This window comes from Corvus moneduloides, chromosome 5 (genome assembly GCF_009650955.1).
Source record: "Corvus moneduloides isolate bCorMon1 chromosome 5, bCorMon1.pri, whole genome shotgun sequence".
Lineage (NCBI taxonomy): Eukaryota > Metazoa > Chordata > Aves > Passeriformes > Corvidae > Corvus > Corvus moneduloides.
The window spans coordinates 23,242,161-23,263,829 of record NC_045480.1 but is presented as its reverse complement, the minus strand read 5'-3'; the positions used below and the strand labels follow the sequence as shown (position 1 = coordinate 23,263,829).

Sequence of the window (21,669 nt, the reverse complement as noted above, 5' to 3'; positions counted from 1 at the left end):
CTCAATGTCCTTTTCCTTTCACACTATCCACAGATATTTTTCTGTAACTTGGGTGTAAGATAAAGCCCACAAGTTTGTTTCAAAGCTTGCTATCGTGACTTATATCCCCAACACCTGGTGTCCACCAAATGCCTGTCAGGCTTGCTCAAGTCTGCCACAGGTTCATATCCTTTCTTTTGGGTCAATGTAAACTGAGGTATTCTTCACACTGAATCTATATTCTACTCACAAGAATGGCAAAAATACAACCACCACATGCCACACTCACAAATTACATCTGACAACTGCGTTTGATTTGGAAAAAAAAATTTAATAAAATCTTAGTCCAGAGAAGGGCTACCAAGATGATTTGAGGGATGGAGCACCCCTCCATCTATGAGGAAAGGCTGAGAGAACTGGGATTGTTAAGCCTGTAGAAGCGAAGCTTTGGCGTGACCTAATTGTGGACTTTCAGTACCTGAAGGGAAGCTACGAGAAAGATGGAGAGGGACTATTTGTAAGGGCATGCGGTCACAGAACAAGGGGGAACGGCTTCAAACTGAGAGAGTAGGTTTAGATTTACTTATTGAGAGGAAGGTATTTGCTGTGACGGTGGCGAGGCACTGGAACAGGTTTCCCACAGAAGTTGTGAACACCCCATCCGTAGAAGTGTACAAGGCCAGGCTGGATGGAGCCCTGAGCAACCTGGGATAGTGGAAGATGTCCCTGCTCATCGCAGAGGCGTTGGAACTAGATAACCTTTAAGCTGCCTTTCACCCCGAAGTCACTCCACGAGAAAGAAAACAAACACGAGAGTGCAGGCAAGCCCACCAGGCCCCCACCACCGTTTGCTGGCGGCCCTTCCCGCCGCGCCTCCCTCCCGTGCACAGGCCGCAAGCGCCAGCGCCCGCCCGCTCCCCCGGGCGGGACCCGCGACCCCTGCCCGCCCCCGCCCCGGCGCCCGCGGCCGCCCAAACCCACCTTCATCGCGGCCAGCGCGGGCCGCCAGCGCCAGCACCGCGCATGCGCCGCCCGCCCACGGCGCCGCAGTTACCCCGGAGACGGAGCGGGCAGAGACCAGAGACCGGCCCCCGCCCCAGCGGGAGGAGCTCTGCGTGGGGCCGCGGTTCCCAGAGCGGGGTATGGGCAGTACTCAGAGACAAAGGAGTGTTTTTAGATCGCAGGCACGCAGAACGGGCTCTAAGTGAGGAATAAAGGCACACACCCGCCAGCAAAGCCTCTTGAGATCAGCTGTATTCCAACTGCAAAGCTTCATCACAAAGTGTCACCGATTTCTTTTAAAACAATAAATAGTTCGCCGAGAGCGTTAAAACACACGTTTAAAATTACAAATGTACAAAGGACTTTGGGTATCGGGCACTTCAAACTTTAAAAAAAAAAAAAAACCAAACCCAAAACATTCGATGAGTTCACATCTTCCCGTTTTTCACGCGCGGTGCTGTTTGGGAAACATAAGGGACAAGGCACGTAAAAGCAAATACAAAAAGGCTTCTCCCGAGAACATGTAGGCAGTTCAAAGCAATTCGGTGTAACAGCAGAGGGCTCGAGAAAGGCAAATCAAAGCAATTCGGTGTAACAGCAGAGGGCTCGAGAAAGGCAAATTATAAACTATATGAAAAAATTAGGTAATTGTTAAATAAGGTAACTAATTTGATACAGTCCTGCGAGGCACACGTCACTCTCCTGTAAGATGCTGAACATGCTTAAATGGTGGCAGTTGAGCATCTTGCAGGATTGGGCCCTTTACATTTTTAAATAAACTTACAGGAAAGACAGACAATTTCTTCATCTTACAAAATTATACTTTTCATAGTAGTGCAAAGCCTCATGTAAAAATGTAATTAGTCTAGATGTAATGGAATGCTTCAAAAATTCCAAAGTGCAAATATTAAATTGGTTAATTGTTAATCACACTTTAGAATTCTTCGAATAACTCATACAAATAGCAAAGTAAATACAAGAACCAAAGCAGAGAAAAAGGTATGATGGTCTGCATCTTGCATAACAACTTTGAAAATCTAAAAAGTACACTGGATGTCAAAAATATCTGTCAGAAATTATTAAATAGCAGGTTTCTGTTAGCATAAGACAATATTTAAAATAAAGCTTTGGTTAAATAAAAAGTTCTCTAAACTAGGAATGATGATAAAAAGTGCAAAAGATTCACCAAATACACAACTTCATTTCCAAGGGAGGCATTACACCTGCCATTTACAACAATTTGCATTGGTTTGTCAGCCTGCCTTGTAGTCACTCAGATAGCTATAGCCAAACGTGTTTATTACAGGCAAATTAAATCTATGGGGTCCAATCCTTTAACTTGTTTCACCCAGAAACAGACCCAATTATATCAAAGTACATCCATATATAGCATCATTGCTCTGCATGTTTGGGGAAATCAAGGCCCTGGATCCAGAACATGTGATTATTATAGCGAGTTCATTCATTTTCTTAGTGCTTCCTAAACAGAAGTCCTCTGCTGACAACTGGCAGGTTGCAGCTGACTGTCTTACAAGTAGAATTCTTGTAACATACGCGTAACAAAGGTAAGTTTTTAAAAAGTGCTTAATATTGGTCCATAAGAACAACATGTTCATGTCAACTTCAGACCAAACAATTTGCTGTGGTAGATATCCTGCACCTGGTGTTCATTGGTTCACTGGTAGTTTGCTTGAGGAAAAAGTAATCCTCTGAGTCCACGCAGGAGAATGTCACCTTCCCAGAGAAAATAATTCAGAGTTTTACAGTCACAACACATGCTCCAGCTCTTCCTAAGCACAGTGGTGCAACCTGTAAGCAAACAAACAAACAAACCATCCGTGAGATAAATGCAGTCAGCTTTAAGTAATTTTTCCCCCTAATTATATGGCTGCAGCAGTGACAATATCACCCATGCTCTGTTAACGTGACTTACAAATTGGTCCAAAATTGTATACAAACACACAGAAAATGAAAATATATTTCATATGACAGAGTGAAGCACTTTGAAAACAATAGCAAGCCTAAGGACATCAAGCAATTCTTATTGATAATTTCAATTATTCAGTATTATGGGAAAAAGAAACCTTTGTTTTAGTACAAACTGGATACCTGAGCTAGACACTCAGACAACTGAGTAAAGGGTGGTAAAATAATGCATTTCTCAGAAACAGAAAATGACTACAATTATAGGGGCAACCTCTCCTCTTTACTTGATTATTTGATAAAATCCTGTTAAGAGTTCTTGAAATCAGAATATATTTCCCAGTCATTATTCTTCAATTGCAAACAGAAGTTACTTCTGGCAAGACCCTTTTCTGCTGCGATTCTGCTGGACTTGAACAGAGGACATTAGTTTCTAACACTCCACTTCTCCTTTTCACCTCCATAGTATTGCAGTGTATGTGAATAGCACACCAAGTGGTACAGAGACTATCCTGAAGATGAAAAAGGCTGTTTATGCCAACTCCCCTATTTTTTTTTTTTCCCAGGAACAACAGACTTTTATAGAGCTGTCTTTGGCTCTGACAACCTTCTCTTGAGAAAATTCCACTACCTTCTCTTGAGTTGTGTGAAGATGAAGAGGTGGCAGACTGCTGACATAACAAGAGAGAAAGAAGGCGCACAAATATTTCCAAATCCCCCTGGGAAGGGTTTGACACTATTCTACATACTGGGATCACGGCATTCAGTGAGATATAGAGGGCCATGGCTAAGGATACAAAGGTGCATACAGATGGTCACTGCCTAGACATGTGAGATTCATTTAGATGCAATAGTGAGAAGCACAGTTTCTGTCCTCTGGTACAGTTTGTTTTTCTTTAGCAGGACTAACAATGCCATGGGTTATAATTACCAGTACCAGTGAAGGCCCCAAGCTCTGACGAGCCTCCTTGACGACTTGTTTTTTAAGAGCTTGCAGCAGTACACAGTGGGGGGAAATGGACAGCTCAGTTTTTTGTGTTACAGAGATTTTGATTAACAGTAGTTTAGTCCTCTTTTTGAATTAAGAATCTGGGCTATTGCCAGGATAGCATATTCAGGTGGTTCAGAATTCAGCTGCCTAAATAATGGTGTCTGATGCTATTACAAATGAGCTTGGACATTCATCCTGGTCTGCAACTGGACTCCAGGAGGGTCTTGGTCTCCCACAGATTATGTGTTGTATCTGCCAACCTTCTGTGGATGTAGATACCTTAGGGTATCTCAAATAGCATTAGACACCAAAGGACAGTCAGCTCAGGATGTCCTTGTGCGTGCTCTTCCCACACAACACACATTCCTGGAGCTATATAAAAGTAACCAAGCTCTGAACTGAAAGTAATGGTTTCTGAGCATGAACTGAAGAATTATTTTTATTTCAAAGCTGCAAAAAGAAAAATGGGCAAAGGCTTTTTGAAAGCTGCATAGACTGTACATAGCATTCACCTCAGGAAGGGATTATTTATGAAAAAATGACCAAAACCTTGAAGAAATCAATGTTGAGAGACACATTAGAGCTAAAACTAATCTACATTTATCATTTATCTTCAGAACAGGAAGCCATGTAAACAGAATCCTTTATGAGAGTTTGGGGAACATGGCAATATATTTTATTTAAAATAGCTGAAATTGCCAAAGAAAATAGCTATACTCTTGCCAAAGAAAGAAGGGCAGTTTATTAGAAATTAACAACTGTCTGTTCAGGATAAGTCATCTCAAGATGGTAGACAAAGGAAAAAAAGAGAGACTCACAACAGACAAGTAATAAAGCGCTTTTTAGAGAAGGAGTATTTGAATTCTCCTTGTAAAAAGAGGCACATTTGAAATAACAATATTAATAGTAGTGTATGGTCTGATCAGAAACGATACCTGTGTCCATTCATTTGTCTGGGGATCATAAGACTCCACTGTATTAAGATATGTTTGACCATCATATCCTCCAACAGCGTACAGCTTGTCACCTAGAAGACACACTCCCACTGCATCTCTGCTAATGCTCATAGAGGCCACAGCAGTCCACATATCTGTTTTGGGATCATACCTAAAAGATACTTTGTGTTATGCTCTTAAACTGTTACCAAAATTCAACAAAAACAACAACAAAAAAAGTGTACTGGAATTGATGCTGTCAAGGTAGTAGAAAACAGGACAATACAGATTGGGGTATTAATTTCAAAGGACTTTTCCCCCCTCAATTCCCCTCCCTTTGAAACTGTTTCTTTAGTCATCTGGTAACACAGTTACTACTAGCCAGATACCTACTTCGTGCTGCTTTCCGAATAGTAATACAGACATATACAGCCGCTCTTACTACATTTTAAGTGTAACCAAACATACCATGCCGCAAACAGTTCTGCTGCTACACCATAGTAGAGCAAGTGCTTGTTTTAAGTGGTAATTACTGTATATCAAAGCACAGGCTGGTAAAATTGGGTTTGGTACTAAGATTACTATTACTAAGATTACCAATTTCAAAAATATGACCCAGTTTGAGAAAATTCTATGCAAATGAATTGGGAAATGCAAAACTTACAATTTACAACACTTTTGAAATCAGAAGTATCAGCACAGTAAACAGCAGATGGTTTAATGAAAAACATTGTGTGGTTCTAGAACATTATCAACATTCTTTACAAGTCAAATTGAGAACTACATAGGAGATTCCATGCTACACTTATGTCAAGGAATATATTTTAATCTGACTGAAAGAGGCAATCTTTTTTAAGACTACAGATGCTTACAGCAGAACTGATATAATTACAGAGCTTTGAAGGCTCTAAAGAACTATACAAAGAAAATAATTATTTGGCTAAGAGGCCATCCTAATTTCACACTTGCTAAAAACAAGTTTGAAAGACGCTAGTCTTAATTTTTTTGCATGAAGAGCATAGATACAAAGAGCTCCAACAATTTCATTTGCTGTTCTCTAGTCAAAGTATTACACAAATGCATGCAAGCATAACTGTAACATGAAAACACTACCTGAAGCACATATGCAAATAGAAGAGGGTGATTAGTAAGCTACATGTAGAAATTACTTTCCCAATTATCTTATAATTTATAAGCAAATGTATTTATCTGGGAATAGCAACTTTTATTGCAAAATATAATTCAGAAGCTTAGTGTGGTAATAAAAAACAGATCTTTTAAATTAATATTCCTTAATTCTTTAATTTTTTTCAAGGAACTAGTTCCATGAATTTGATGGTCTTCAATTTCAACTCACTTAAAGAGCAAGGACAAAATGCATTATAAGATGATTCCTATTTATTAAAGTCATGAGTTCTGTAACTTTGTTTCAGAGAACACTGATTTAGAAAAATACACAGACATATTGTTTCTCTTAACATCCACGCTTCTCTTGGGCTTCTGATTATCTGTATTGCCCTAAAAATTCGGTATTTGCTAAGAAGTAGCTTCCTATCTGCAAACCTTTCTGGGGTCTTTTTAGTGCAACTTCCACATGTTAAGGGCTAAGGGCCACACTGTATTTCCAGGTCTACTAGGGCTCTGAAAGTTTGAAAACTACAGCTCTTTTGTGGTGGATTTTTTTGTGGTGTGCTTTGGTTTGGTTTGTGGTTTTTTGTTTGTTTGGGGTTTTTGGGGGGTGAAGGGTGAAACATATCTCCTGGCATTAATAAATTTAGTAAAAGAAGAATATGGGCGATGAAGACTTACTGTAAGTGTTGGGAGATACCAGGGAAGAAGAAAAGTTTTACAACTGGTGGTGGCGGAGCAGGGAGAGAATGAAAGCATAGTTCAGAAATACCTAAAATGCCAGTGAAGATTTAATACAGTGAATTATGAAGTATTTACTATCTTTTAAAATTATTTTATGGATCACGCGTGCTTCTGCAATTTGTGATACAGTCATTCATTAATCACTTTACATAAAGATGTACCAATTCTGGAATGACTGAATTACATGCCAGTTTCCCACTGTCATTAGGGGATACAAGAAAGAATTAGATATATAAAGATCCACAAAACCTTATTGTTAACTTCTTTGAAAGTTATTATATGAATAGATTCAGACTTCTTCCATGAAATCTGCTTCATTTTTAAAAGCATTAAATTCCAAGTTGTTTCAGTTATAAGTCATAATTCATTCAATGAGATTGTTAAAATAATCTAGATGAATTGTATTAGGGAGAATTTGCTTTAAATAATCTGGTAACATTTTGAATCATAGTATGACTACACAGCGTATTTTTATATGTAAGTTTCCTCTGTTCATGCTAAAAATAACACACCTATTTTATTGGGTTTCTACTTTCAGCTCTTTCCATAAATCACTCTATAGAGTAGCACTATTAGAATCCCATGGCAGGATATGCCTTCATCAGTGTATTATTACCTTTCTACGCAGTCTGACAGCCTGGATGTTAAGTTGGATGCTGGAGCATCATGGCCACCTATTGCATATAAGAACCCGTTCCAGGTGGTTACACCTACACCACCTCTTCTTTTTGACATCTGAGCACAGAGAGTCCATTTGTTTGTATGAGGATCAAAACATTCTACTGACTTAAGACAAGAACTTCCATCTCGACCACCAACTGCATAAAGCCTACAAAGTAAAACAAAACAAAAAAGAAGACAATAAATGTTGTCTGAATAAGACAGTTTCTACTGAAACATGAAGGATTCCAAGTTTGTTAAAAAGGGAGGTTTAGAAGGAGACTTTCAACTTTCAGTAGACTGCTTTACTGTGAAAACTTAGGCAAGACTTTGCTCCAGTCTTTTCCTATTGTAACAAACAATGCATAATAACAATATTTACAGAAAATTGAATATCTTACACAGCATTTATGTTCCAACCTCTGCCTATAACTAGCAATTTCAAAATTACACACATGACTTGCTGGGTCAGAAGGACAAATTCAGTAGTGGATCTGTGCATGCACCATCTCTACCCTGCCTCATCTTAGGCATTCAAGTGCTTTTCTGGACCTGGGTTTTAGTTCATGACTGACAGCACTACTTTAAATCCCTCACACCCACTAGGTGGCCCAATTTGCTTAGTCCTAACAAAAAGGTTTCTAGCATTTGGTACAAACAAAGGATTTCAACTATTTGGAAGGGCTGAAATGAATAAAAAAAATTGGGTTTAGGAGGACTCAATCACTGATGAACCTTTAAAACTAATCAAATAATCAAACTTGATAAAGAGTTTATGAAGAGAGTTTTTGAGCTATCTAGGAATAGTAGCAGACATGCCCAGCACTATTATTTGGAAAAGTAGGAACACAGAAGTCATTCTAAAAAGGAAGCAATGCATCAGAAGTAAAATCCAGTACGAGATCACCTCAAATAACATTAACAAAATCCTTTCAGAGCCTATGTATGGCTAAATAATCATATAAACATTAGTATATAATGATAGTGTGAACAATTTACAACAGTTACCATGAAGCACTATTCAAGATGTTCTCAGTTTGGGTAATACTAGTGTTTGGTTTTTTAAATATACTTACCAAGGAACTTAAATACAAACATCTTGTAAATATGGTTGATCTAGTCCTTCTCAGTAACAATTTTAATATACTTTAAAAAATATTCCACAGAAATTTCTATGTTTAGCAATACAACTTGTTTAAGGTAAGGAATGTACTGCAGGTTACTGTAAAACTCTATTGCAGTTCCATAAACTAAAATCATGACTAAAATTAATCCTTTATGCAACGTAACATTTGTGAATCTCCCAACTTTACCTTCCCTCAAAACATGAGAGAGTTTTGATTACTTATGCAGTGATTTCACACTCTGGACGTGGAGAGAGACATATTAATTTCTATATATGAAGGTTTTGATCCAACCATCTGAAACTTACTAAGTTACAGACATACATTACAGGAAAGTGCAGAAATTACTGCTCCTGCATCTGAAATGCTGCATGCATTTTAAAATTGTCAGCTGTAGTGATCTTTTGTTGTGTCTCCATTAAGAGTCTAGGCAATGTTCCATACTAACAGGGAAATGTGAGGCTCTAATTCTGGTGCTTTTCATCACACCTGGGACCCTCTGCTGGATATACAGCAAGCTTTAGACCTAACTTAGGTATCTGAGACTGCAGTTCCAAGGCAGCCAAGGCACTCTGCTTGCTGGTTGATCAAGTTCATCCCTCCTTCCTGTAGGCAGTGAGCATTTCCACTCATTCTTGGACTTGTCCCAGATATCACAGAACCCTTTGTAGCTGCCTTTCAGCAGTACTAATTTACCAGTCACTAGGCTTCCAAAATAAAAAAAGTATGAAAAACTTTTTTTACCTGAGAGCATTCAAATAGCTCAAGGGAGACGTATCAGACAGCACATAAGCAGGAAGTGCAAATTTGTGGATAATAGAGTGTAAATATTCTGCCACAACCACAGTACTACTCAGTCAATCAGTAGCTTTGTCTGCTGTGGTATTCCTGTAGTCATGCTGGCAAAACATAACTTACTCTCCTCTCCACCCCCCCAATGCTGGGGTACTTCTTTAATAAGAATTGCATCTCCAACTGTGTAGGTGCATACCCAGGTGAAACTAAGCTTAATTAAGGGTTAATTTAGTTAGAAGTGCTAATTTAGCTTAGTTTATCATTGGTTTGCCTTAGTATATTTAGTGCTGATGCAGTAAGTGCATTCATCAACAGCAGCTCTGAATCTGCATTTCTGTAGTTTCAATAAACCACACTGTTTGTGGATCTGTGATTGTGAAAGTATTGAATGCAACCAGACTTACAGTGCTGAACTGGTTATAAACAGGAATTAGGCCCAGCTGCACCCAGCCCCTCTGATCTCTGGGAACCAGCTGGAATACAAGAGGATTATTTTCTGCCAAATTTCATACTCTAATGCAGCAGGTTCTTGGTATAAGAAGGATCTGGCCATACTGGAGCAAGTCCAGCTGACGGTCAGTAGGATGATGAGGGCGCTAGAACACTTGGCATACAGCTGTAGTGATGCGGAGAAGCTTGCTTGACCCAGCACAGTATCTTTTCTGTGAATGAAGAAACTTGGCTCTTAATACTACCAACTGGTATCTATCAAGTGCAATTAATCTATCGAAATTAATAGTCACTTAGGATGGTCCTGTAATTACATTAAAATAATGAGATTTTACATTTGAAAACAGAAATTGCCTTCACATACTTTCCATTTAATATTGCTACACCAACAGTGCTCCTGGGAGTTGACATACTAGCTACGAAGTTCCACTGACGAGCCTGTGGATCCCATCTTTCTACTGTATTCAGGTAGCTCCAGCCATCATGTCCTCCTACAGCATACATGGGACCTTCCAATACAGCTACTCCTAAAATACAGATATGAAAAACAGTCACTTCTGGATAAGAGGAATAAAGATCAGAATTTCTTAGTGACGGTCCAGTGTGCACCACAATTTAAAAAAAAAAAAAAAAAAGAATTCTTTTGGTAGCCAATGCTACCAAATACAGTCCTCAATACAATCTGAAGGAGAAAAGACATTGAATAAGCAGTTGGCATTAAAACAAAATTTCCACCCTCCTAAAGTTTACTTCTGAATGTTTTTTTGACCAATCCTAAACCAGGTAACCTTTAAAAAATATGCAATCAGCCTTTACAGAACTGTACATACCAAGACCGTGACGATGAGTGGACATAGGTGGCATTACACTCCAAGTTTTTGATCTAGGGTTGTAGCACTCCACAGTATTCAGTGTTTTCAGTCCATCTCTGCCACCAACAACAAACAATTTATCATCTAAAACTGCAACTCCAAACTGTAATCTTCGTCCATTCATGTTTGCAACTGGAGTCCATGTGTTGGTACGAAGTTCATATTTTTCAATACTTGTAGCTCCTGATGACAATATATGCAAGTTATATATGGGGAAAAAAGTTTTGAAGTACTAGGATAGTTTTTATTTTAGCATTATGCTGATCCCACAAGACACCATGATATCCTGCAGCATGTTCTTAAGTCTGTGTAGACAAATAGTCTTTTTTGACTTCCTCAGCAATTACCTGCACCGTTACAAAGGATGACTTTCTTGGTGCTTTTCAAGACAAAAAACAGGTTTTGTAAATGCTTTGCAGAATCAAGCCTTTAGAAATAGAAATATTAGGAATATAAACCAACCATCTGGAACACAATTGTATATCAAAATCAACTGTTTTGTAATATTAGACAAAAAAGCTGATGGTATGTGACATGACGTACTGAAAAACAGCTTTAAAACAACAAATTTAAGAAAACATTTTCTCTGCCGTAACTTTCCTAACTTGCCAGATCCCTTCTAATTACCATTAAAAAGTATGGAATTTTCTATGAAAAAAATAATCCAAGTAGTTGTGATAGAACTATTTAACAATTAGTCAAAATATTTTTGTTGTTCTGGTTTTTTTTTTTAAAGCATGTGCAGGTCACCTTTGTGGCCTTTCAGTCATATTCTTCATTTTCCAAAGTACTGCTCCCTCAAGTAAATAAAGAATAGTTTTCATTCAATTAAACACTTCACTACTCAGAACTCAGCTATTCCTATGGTAATTTCAAATCAAAACTCTAGATTCCAGAACATTTACAGTATTATCAAAGATATATAGGCCTTTTTAACCTAATAAACAGTATACACTTTAGATATTTCATGTTCTGTACTGCAGAATCCTTGAATTTTAGATTTAACAGGTTGTAAAAAAATCTATCAAACATTTCTTTTAAGAAGAACCAAAACAGCTCATCAACTAAACATTACATAAGCCAATACCTTTTGTTGCATCCATGCCTCCAACTGCAAACAAAACGCCCACTGTAGATTTTCTAGGTTTGGTGCGAGGGCTTTGCAACATAGGTCGTCTCTCTGGCAACAGATGGTACTTCATTGCTTCCATAATGAGTTTTTGACATTCGATGTCATCCCTAAAGAGTGCGTTGTTCTCCATATCTGCCAGAAACTGTGAAAAAGAAAGAAAAGCAAACAAGCTGTATTGCTATAAACTACATGAAGAATAAAACCATGATTACCAAGATAATATTTTATACAAACCCTTCTACTGCCTGATTTAAAGTCTCTGTATTTTCAAAATGGTCATGTAAAAAAGGCTAGGGTAAAATTGAACTAATAAACAGAACATTCACATTTTAAGCAAAACCATTAAATAAATAAATAAATATTTAAAGAGGAAGGCCATCTGATCTTAATGGATGATTTAAGCTGAATGATCCAAAGAAAGGAAACATAATCTCCTTGAGTTCCATTGCCATGCAGGAATGTTCAAGAAAATGGAAACAGGCTCTGGGTATGTAAGTCAGTTCAACCTCATGCTTTTATTCCCAAATTCACCCAATGCAGAGGTCTGTAAAAGCCCTTTCAGCACAGGCTGAATATTTTAATATATATTCTGTTCCTCACCCTGACAGTGACCAATATCACAGTGTATCAACTAATAAAAGCCTTTGTTAAAATTTTTATATCAAGATTGCAAGCAAATTTGGCAACTTTTAAATCTTAAATACACTTAAATAAAATTCAACTAAAGACTACTAATAGAAGTTTTTAAGTTCAAAGATTCTGGACTGGTTTGTACGCCGTATTCATCAAACTGCAGGAAAAAAATTATTAGTAGTTTGAGAGTCACAACTCTAATTATTAGAAGTCTGGACAACTGGCATTTTTCTGAGCTGCACAACATGGCATGAATAACAGAGAAAAAAGCAAATGAAGTGCCCCACTGGGACTTGGACAGTTGTCAGAAAAAGAGAGAGAAAAAAAAGCAGATGCTTCTGAAAATCCAAAATCCAAACACTTTGTGACTATTAAACATGCAAGTCCACAAACCAGAATGAGATGTCATTGTTGAGCTGTTGACAGCCAACCACTGACAGGTACAGAACTGCTGTGACTTCAGTCATCAGAAGTACTAAAGGGGCTCGCTGCGAAACAGTTGGGCACAATATGGTGTGAATATCCCTGGCTTAAAGCTGCCTTAGGGCTGCAAAGTGGCAAACATGATAACCATGGTTCCAGAACAGATACAGGTAAGTACAGATGGCTAAACCTGAACATCTCAGTATCAGGCAAAATAACACAAAATATGACAGAAAACATAATTAACAATCACAGAGAGAATAAAAAACCCTTTCAAAGCCTTTCATCAGTGACTTTTCAGAAGAGTGAAAGTTTTGCAGCATTTCTCTAATTGGCTACAGTTCTCACTATTTAAAATAGCAAATGAAAAGTGTTCTCATGTAAATTAGTAGAGGGAACTTAATCTCATTCTTTACTTTCATACCTCTCATTGTTTCTTCTTTTGACCCAAAAGACCACTTGTATCATTTCATAGGGACACTCTGTGATTATAAAACAATAAACTAAAAGCTGTCTTTTAACTGCTAGTGTGCAATGCTACAGAATTACACACAGTTTAAAAATACATAAAAAATAAATTAATTAATTCCTATTGTCCTAAATCAGGCACTGTCACACACGCATGCATGAAAAACTAAGGCTGCAACACAACATGAGCAATTCAGACTTTCAATATATTTTTCTGATGGACAAGCAGCATATAATATTTAAAGCAACACTGTGTGAATGTGAGTTCTGCAACAAAAAGATGCAACCTACATTTTCTACAGTTTCTAACCCACTCAGCCTATAAAGAATTTCTCACTGCACAGAGTCTCAGTCTCTGAAAGCTATTCTACTTGATTTAAAAAGAAATGCAATTTTGCCTGCAGGCTCTTGAAACTAAAACTACTATAAATATTCCTCACTCAAAGAACTTAGAATGGGCTTACTGAAAGTACATTTTTTCGAAGTTTTATTATTTACACAGCTCCTTGTACTAAAAGCATTTCTAACAGCATTTACAAATGACACATTAGCACGAAATCATAGTAACTGCAAATCTGATAAGGAGAAAGGTAGTGCAGACACTCCAGTACTAAGAATTCCTGTCTAAAAGGAATCTGAGCCATCTTGTAATTCAGAAACTGCTAAATCATCTTTTTCATTATTTATCAGAGATGTAAAGTTTGCCACTTTACAGCTTAAGAGGCTGACAAACATTCATTTTTAACAAAAAGAAACTTACAAATATTTAGGACACTGCTTGCATTAACCAGAGAGATGACAGAATGCTATCTACAAAGAGATGCATAAAAACAACCAATAAAACTAATAATTCATTACGAGTTTTTTGCTTCCAATGCTACAGTTTCACAGTATTTCCTGAAGATTTTTTTTAAGTGAATCTGCATCTCTGCTTGCAATGGTTTCGGTTTCAGCAGGTTGTTTAATCTTCTAATTTAATTTCTCTCAAATATCTTCAATTCATCAACTATAAAACTGAAAATCTTTTAATTATGTTATATATAACATACTAAGTCCTTACATGCAGCTCTAAGAATCCAAATCACTATAAAATTTCTGATATGTCACTATCAATATATTTATGCTGTAAACATTATGCCCACTGTAACCATGGTATAAACTAGAGAGGAATTGAACAATTTACTTGTGGAGCAAGCAGAGGCAGTCTAATGTAAGCCAGGAGTTTACTGAGATCTTTCCTTCTCTGTTCCAAATCATGTCGAACCCACGTAAGTAGTGCATTCAGTATAGTTTCTTCATTAGGAATATTCATGTCATCACTTGCTAAAAGCTTAGCAATTTCAGTGGCTGGCAATAACAGAAATTCTTGATTTCTAATTACTTCCATGAAGTTCTCCTGAAAAAGAAAAATATTTTAATAGAGGTGACATCATACTTTAAAGACATTTTATGGAACACCTGCTGTATCTTCCCCTCTTTTTCCTTCCTTCTTGCCATCTCTCAGTTGTCCCACTGTAGTACTGACTTGGGAGGAACACCAAAGAAGAATTTAAAGTACTGAATTATTTTCACCCCTGATCATTTCCCCAACTCAGTCATTCAGTCTCACAGACAGATGTTCTGAAACAACTGAGGGAAGTGTACAGATGGAAATGAGCCATAGGTTGTGGGTGTTACTATCTTGGCACTGCAAAGTGAAGAAATAATTTCTGAAGTATAGTTAAAAAGATGCAGTTTGTTCCTGTTGTCAAGCAGAAAGCACAACATGCTATAACAACTGGGCACACATAACTGTTTTCATTACTGCTAGGTAAAAATGTGACATTAAGTTTTCAGAGGAAATAAACAACACTAACAATTTCATTGTTGATTTAAAATCAAATATTTTAAGTTTATTTTACTATTTTGTAGGTTTTATACAATTGATCTGATTTGGCTGGGGAGCAAAACATACAAAGAATCCACAATATTACACATGCCTTGCTACACTAACAATATTTGGATAGGATTCAATCTTCTAACTTTCATCCTGTCATTTTCAGCAACAAATCCTTACTTCAAAATAAGAAATTCATAGTATGTAACACGTCCTACACTGATATCCAATTACTTCATAATACAAGGACTTACAGCATATTCTGTAAGGATTCTGATCAATTTAGGCAGAAATAGCAGAAGTATGTAGAAACACAATCAGCACCATGAACTTACAGTGAAAAACCTGAATGTAACAGAAAAAGGTCATGTCTATCCTCTTTCCCCATATACCTTTACAAGGCAGCAAAGCAAAGCAACACAAAAGCAGAGAAGTAAAATCACAACATATTCTTGTATTTTGGTAGCTCAAACTCCAGCTAAATTCATACTCAAAACTAAGAGTAGCTTCATGACGATAACAGTGTTACAATCAATTTATTAAATGCACTGTGGATTGCTAGATAGCCAGCTAACAGGATGCTGATTTTGGTCTGCCATCACATGCACCTCCAAAACACCTGGAGAACAAAATGCGTTAGATCCACAAACAGGGATGTCTAACTGGGCCTAATATGAAAATTAGCCTTACTTAGTACTTACTTAGTCTTGTTTAATGATTTAAAAAGAAAGAATTGCATGCTAATAAAAAACCTGTAGATTAGAAGCACATGTTGGAAAAAACCATGATTTTTAGGTCCAAAAAGGGGAGAAACTGGCAAGAAGAAGCAAGAGATGCACTGCAAAACAGATATATTTAAATTTTTAATATTTAAATTGGCATTTAAATATTTAAAATGGCAACAAAAATGAAAGTACAGTTTGGTATTATATATGCAATGGGCATCATGACAACAAAGAAAAAAGTTAACACTTCTTTTTTATTGCTTGGTCTAGACGCTTTCAAAGCTATACCTCAGTACTCCAAAGATACTGACTAATAAAAAAAAAAAGCTGAGCGAAGAGGAAAAAACTAATTAGGTGTAAGCAGTGCACCTTACATGAAAGCCAAATGTATATAAGATGGCTACAAGGTGTGTAAGGGGAAAGATCAAAGTGACTCCACTCCATGGGTAATTCCGGAAATCAGGAAAATAACTGCAAATGTTATTGGTGTGCATAATTCTACTTGTGGATGGAATTCGGAAAGAACACTTTTACATTTAGTATCTGAAAATACTTAATATCTGAAAAGCTTTCCTACAACAAAGATCCAACTGTCTACACAAAAGAAGTACTTCATGCGAAAGCTATAGTAGATTAGAAGGGAGATAGAGTTGTCTTTCCCTCTTTAATTCATTTAACTATTTGTATTACAAAATAAAAGTTAAAATGAAAAAAAAGTGAATTAAAAAACCAATATTCAGAAGCACTACACATGCATTGCTATTTACTTCACTCTGATACTAAATGCCTGGTAGTAAAATTGAATCTGAGAAGTTATCAAAATTATTTCCACAGTTTAAACATGCAGTTCACAGGAATTCATATTCCATTGAGTTCATTTTTTCCACTGACTGCTTTTTTGTTGGTTCTCTGTCCTAGAGAGTATGCAAGCTGGAGCTGTGCTTTTAGTTTTGCTGAATGAACAGGCAGTGAACTCTGACAAAGTGAAACACCAACACTTACTACCTTAAACTTTCCAAATTGTCTATCCGTATCACAGGAAGAGGAAGGGGAAAGCACTTGCATGAAAAGTTCTTTTGTCTCTGGAGGCAACAACAAGCTCATCTTGCATAAGTCAATCAGGGATCCTCTTTGGAAAGCTTTTTTCCAACTGGATTTCATCACTTCAACAGCTGTTATGTGTAAAAAGCCTGATTTTCCTTCTTGTTGCTTGCAGACCATTGCTTTCTGATGGGAACAAGTTCAACTTCCTCTTGCTCCCATTCTATTTTTACAGCAGAGACTCCTTTTGAGCAGAGTATCAAAGCATTCCACTGGGAATACAGGCACTCTTTGTCCTGTGTCTGGGCTTTTTATAATCAGAATCTGACAGTTCCTCTTCCTTTACAGACAGATATTCTGAAGACAAAAAGAAGGAGCCAGTGTATCTCCTAGCATTCTTAACCTCCTCATTAGCTTTTTCTTTCCTTCTTCTTATGGGAACTCTCTGTGGAAGAACAGGATATTTCAGAGAACAAATGGTCTGCAGTTTCAATCCCTTGCTTTCTGGTCCTGAAAGTAAACAGTTTCCCAAACCCAAAATTAGCTCCTCAAAGAGCTTAGAAACTTTATCAAATTAGTAGCCTGAGGCTTATGTACTAACTAAGACAGGGAGATGCAGCCCTCATGCTCAATGCTCATTCACATCATAACCCCAAATTCATCTTTCAGCAACTGCATAATGAGTAATACTGATATTCCTAACCACAGATTTGCCTTGGACTTGGTACAGTGCAAGAAAATATTAGAAGCACATAAAAAAATAAGATGTCACGATGCGTATTTCTAAATGATATTTAATCCCTACAGTGGGATGCAGTGAGGTGGTTAGTCTCCCTGCACACCGTGTCAGAAGGATGAAAACCTTGGAGAGCATCAGACACCTGCAGGTTGAGAAGGACTGAGGCTGCCCAACAGGCAGCTCTAACCATGGAGCTCTGCTTAAACTCTGAACTTGGGCAACCAAAAGGCAAGAGGCGCTTGACTCACAGGATCTGAACACAAGCAAACAGGAAATGTAATTTTGTCTGCTGGCTGCTTCAGTCCGCTGGTCAACTAAGTATGAATTCACTAAGAACTGAGCTACCTGACTTCCTGGTAAGCTGTTAATAGTCAAACACATGTCAGATACCATCTACTTTACTTTTATTCAGATTTCACTGATACGTTAAACAATAAACCAACTTAATACTTGCAGTGTGTGCAGGGTTTGTTTAGAATACAGCTATTGCAACTTGACTCCTTGCTGCACTGTTTCTGGATTCCAAAACAGGCTGAGCAGCATGCAGAAACCTATTCAGTCTTGACAAGGCAGTACTGATCTTTTGTGCTAGGCAGGACTGAGGGAACTTGAAAGACAGAAATATCTTGGATTTTCACAGGTGAAAAAAGAAAGTGAATGAGTATTTTCCAAGTCAGTTGATTACTGAGCAGGATATTTTGGACAGCAATTTCAGGTGCAAGAATGTAAAATCCTTGTTTTAGGCACTATCGCAATCTTTGGTTCTGGCCTTTTGTGGAAAAAAAAAGCATTTACATTTCTCCTCTCTTCGTGCTCCCCACTAACAAAAGAAAAAACTGTCCTGGCTGTTGCAAGAAAAAAAAAGACAAATTATCCCTCTTTAATTCCTCCTTCCACTCATAACTCCATATTTCAATGATTTTTTGTTACCCAACTACTGCCTTACAGGAGAAAGTAAGTCCAAGTGTGCCACACCTTTTCTTCTGCAAAAATACCTAGTTTCTGTGCTTGGACCCAATCTGTTACTCTGTTCTTTTAACTTTTTCTTTTCATAAACATCCATTGGCTTGTTCAGAAATCACACAAGCTCCAAAACTAACTTTATCTGAATCTTGTAATACTATCACTGCTCATGTATTTCTGAAGACTTCTGATGAAAATCAAAATGACTTTTCACTCTGCTTTAAGCATGCATAGCTGAGCAACAATGATTACACAGGGACTAACTCAGGCACTATCACACAAAGTTTTGAATGTCTGTTCTTTGTTTATTAGTTTTAAATCAGAAAGTTAAAATCTGGCTACTGAAGAAGCTACTGACACGTAAGAACACCTCACTACTCACCACAGATATTGCATATTCTGGACATAACACAGGCTAGCTTTTCCTCATCTCAAAGTATTAATTCCCCTTTTGTTTACTTTTTTGTGGGAAAGGAACTATTGGTTTTCAGTCAAGGTACACTATCAACTGACAAACAAGATGTCAAAAAGGGGTGTTTGTTGTGACTTTGAACACAGCAATAAAAATGCACAGAAGGCATTTTGTGCAAAAAGGCCTTTACAAATTCATTAAAGCAAACAGATACAATACTGGCAAGTCTAATAAAATTTGTGATTGTATGCCCCCAATACTGTACATAAACTACAGCAAAACAGGATAATCTTGGTTCAAAAGACACCTTTACTGAGATACATTTCATAATTCTATCAACTCTATTTTAAAACTGTGATGCATAAAAATCAGAGGTGCTCTTTTTACAGCATTAAATCCACTACTAATCACTTCAGTTCATCTCATGTTTAACTTCATGTATACTGAAGATTTTTTCAAGCTTTGATTTGTAATGCCAAAAATTGACCTGTTTTGATAAACTGTTCCTCTCTGTAAAAACAACTTATCAACTGTCAACACAGTAAACAACAAAGTAATGCAACACTTAAGTCCTTTTAGCATAATATACATCTGTAATATGAAGAAATGCAGCATTTGAATCCTTCTTATTAAATTATATTTTTAATCGCTGATTCTTTCCAATGACTAATGTACTCAGACAGAAGAAGCCTATTAACAGAGGCAGACCTAGTGGGATAACTCACTGATTCCTCCTCCAGTTTAAAAAAACGCTCATTTCACCTGAATTTCAAATCTTCATGTGAAAAGGTATTTTAATGAAGCAGGTAAGATGATTACAAAATTATTACATGTGTCATAAAAACCTTTAAAACAGAGAATTTGTTTTACTTGTAAAAAAAAGTTCAATGGCAATCAGGGATTTTTCTGACAAAGAAGAACTCATAGAAAATAACGTGTAAATTAAAATTTAAGTATTTTATACTATTCACTACCTTCTACTACAAGTATTTTAAAAGAACCAGAACTATAAACTATACTCAGTATAATCCCACACTGTTCTATGCAGCCCAATGCAGCATAAAAATTATTCCCTGTTTTAATAAGGAGAATTTGCCAGCTATTACAGGTGTACTTAACCCTTACACTCTAATACTTCTAAATGGAAAGAGCATCAAGTACCTAGAACTCACTAGTGTTGAACATTTTCTTTTTTCAAACAGCTTTTAAACAAATGAAATTACTTGGGGATTTATTTTAATTGAAGATTCAATTGGACTATACATTTCTATGCAGTTTCCATAGCAACATTCATTTCAAACTAAAGAAGCTGCTTCTCTATTACTCATTATTACTAAAATTCAATTTAATGTCTCTGTTGGAACTAAACAACATTAAAAGAGGCCTTGGGAAAAATCCATCTAGCACAACTAATTAGTTTTGAAAATGGCTTTTTAAAATCCACCTAATTTGAATTTCATTCCCATCAAAGCCTTAAAAGCAACAATTTTGCCACTGAAGTAAACAATGGCCAAAAGGCACAGACCTATTTTCCTCTGGTCTGAACAAAAGAAAGATAGGTGCTGTAAAAGAATGGCTTTTAGAAAGTTCACAGCCCCTATTTGCCCTAAGTCATGAACTGCCAGTCAGAATACTAAGACTGGAATGCCAACATTCCCCTTTAAAGATGCATTAGTCTAATAATTCTTACTATTCCAATCTTGGCAGTCCACTTATAAAGGACATGACAATGCCCCGGACCAAAACACAGGCTTATTCTGAAAAAGAACAAGTAGGTCAGAGGAGGGAGTTTCTCTTTTCACATATTTTTTCTATCACTGATCTCACTCAACATAAATTCTGATATTCCTCAAAGGCATAAACCACATTTACTTTGCTGTTTCATTGCACATTGTACCTAACTGCAGTCTCCTTATTTTTGTTTGTGCAATAACGAAGACCAAGAATAGAAACACCTAAGTTACAATCTGCACATTATTTATTGATCTGCTTTGGTAAATTTCAGTGTGTCCATGATATTAAGTATGTGAGAGATCCATTTGCTGCGGAAGAACATTGTGTCATATACAAAAAAAAAACCTATCTTAAACTGCTATACATATTAAACTAAATTAATTTAAGCCAAGAAGAAATAATTAAAAAAAAAAAAAAAAAAAAAGGTTTTAAACCAGCAACACCTAAGGCAGCAAGAGGAAGAGCCATGGATTTCTAATACTAATTACAAGACATAAATTACAGCTCTTGGACCTAAGCCAATATCTTAATGCCAAGGTAATGCCATGACACACAAGCAAATTAAGTATTATCTTAATTCCCACATCTCTTATGCAGTATCTACATGCCCTCATTCAGGTCCCAAGAGCTTACTTAGGCAAAATTTCATCAACAAGTGAGCAAAATGCCTCACAAAACTGCAAAGAGCTGATGAACTGACTTCTTCCAGAGACAGTTCTCCTGCCTTCTTCTAATAACTTTACGAAAATACGCTTGTGAGAAGAAAAACAAAGAACATTTTGTATTAAAATAAAAGGATGACTATTAAGCAGATGAAGTTTACTTAAGTTAATAGGTCTGAATTTCTACAAATTAACTCAAAAATATAATTGGCAAATTTGTATTTAGTCACATATTGCCTAGCCTAAGATTAAATTCTT

General features: G+C 36.9%; 2 protein-coding genes across 9 annotated transcripts in view; both read right to left on the bottom strand.

Moving 5' to 3' along the window:
- Window positions 1-1,038, bottom strand: part of WDR19 (WD repeat domain 19) — a 39,571-nt gene extending 38,533 nt beyond the window's left edge. Inside the window, exon 1 of one of the 2 annotated variants that reach the window (XM_032110081.1) lies at window positions 961-1,038. In XM_032110081.1, the coding sequence (XP_031965972.1) occupies window positions 961-966 (6 nt within the window). In that variant the 5' untranslated portion in view covers window positions 967-1,038. The remainder of the gene's footprint in view (window positions 1-960) is intronic. The other variant, XM_032110080.1, reaches the window with a different exon arrangement.
- Window positions 1,039-1,215: 177 nt separating this feature from the next.
- Window positions 1,216-21,669, bottom strand: part of KLHL5 (kelch like family member 5) — a 49,505-nt gene continuing 29,051 nt past the window's right edge. For all 7 annotated transcript variants that reach the window (XM_032110089.1, XM_032110090.1, XM_032110086.1 and 4 more), the window contains 7 exons: window positions 14,443-14,655; window positions 11,691-11,877; window positions 10,562-10,786; window positions 10,096-10,258; window positions 7,319-7,531; window positions 4,831-5,002; window positions 1,216-2,790 (listed from right to left, as the gene is read on the bottom strand). In XM_032110089.1, coding sequence (XP_031965980.1) covers window positions 2,734-2,790; window positions 4,831-5,002; window positions 7,319-7,531; window positions 10,096-10,258; window positions 10,562-10,786; window positions 11,691-11,877; window positions 14,443-14,655 — 1,230 coding nt within the window. In that variant the 3' untranslated portion in view covers window positions 1,216-2,733. The remainder of the gene's footprint in view (window positions 2,791-4,830; window positions 5,003-7,318; window positions 7,532-10,095; window positions 10,259-10,561; window positions 10,787-11,690; window positions 11,878-14,442; window positions 14,656-21,669) is intronic.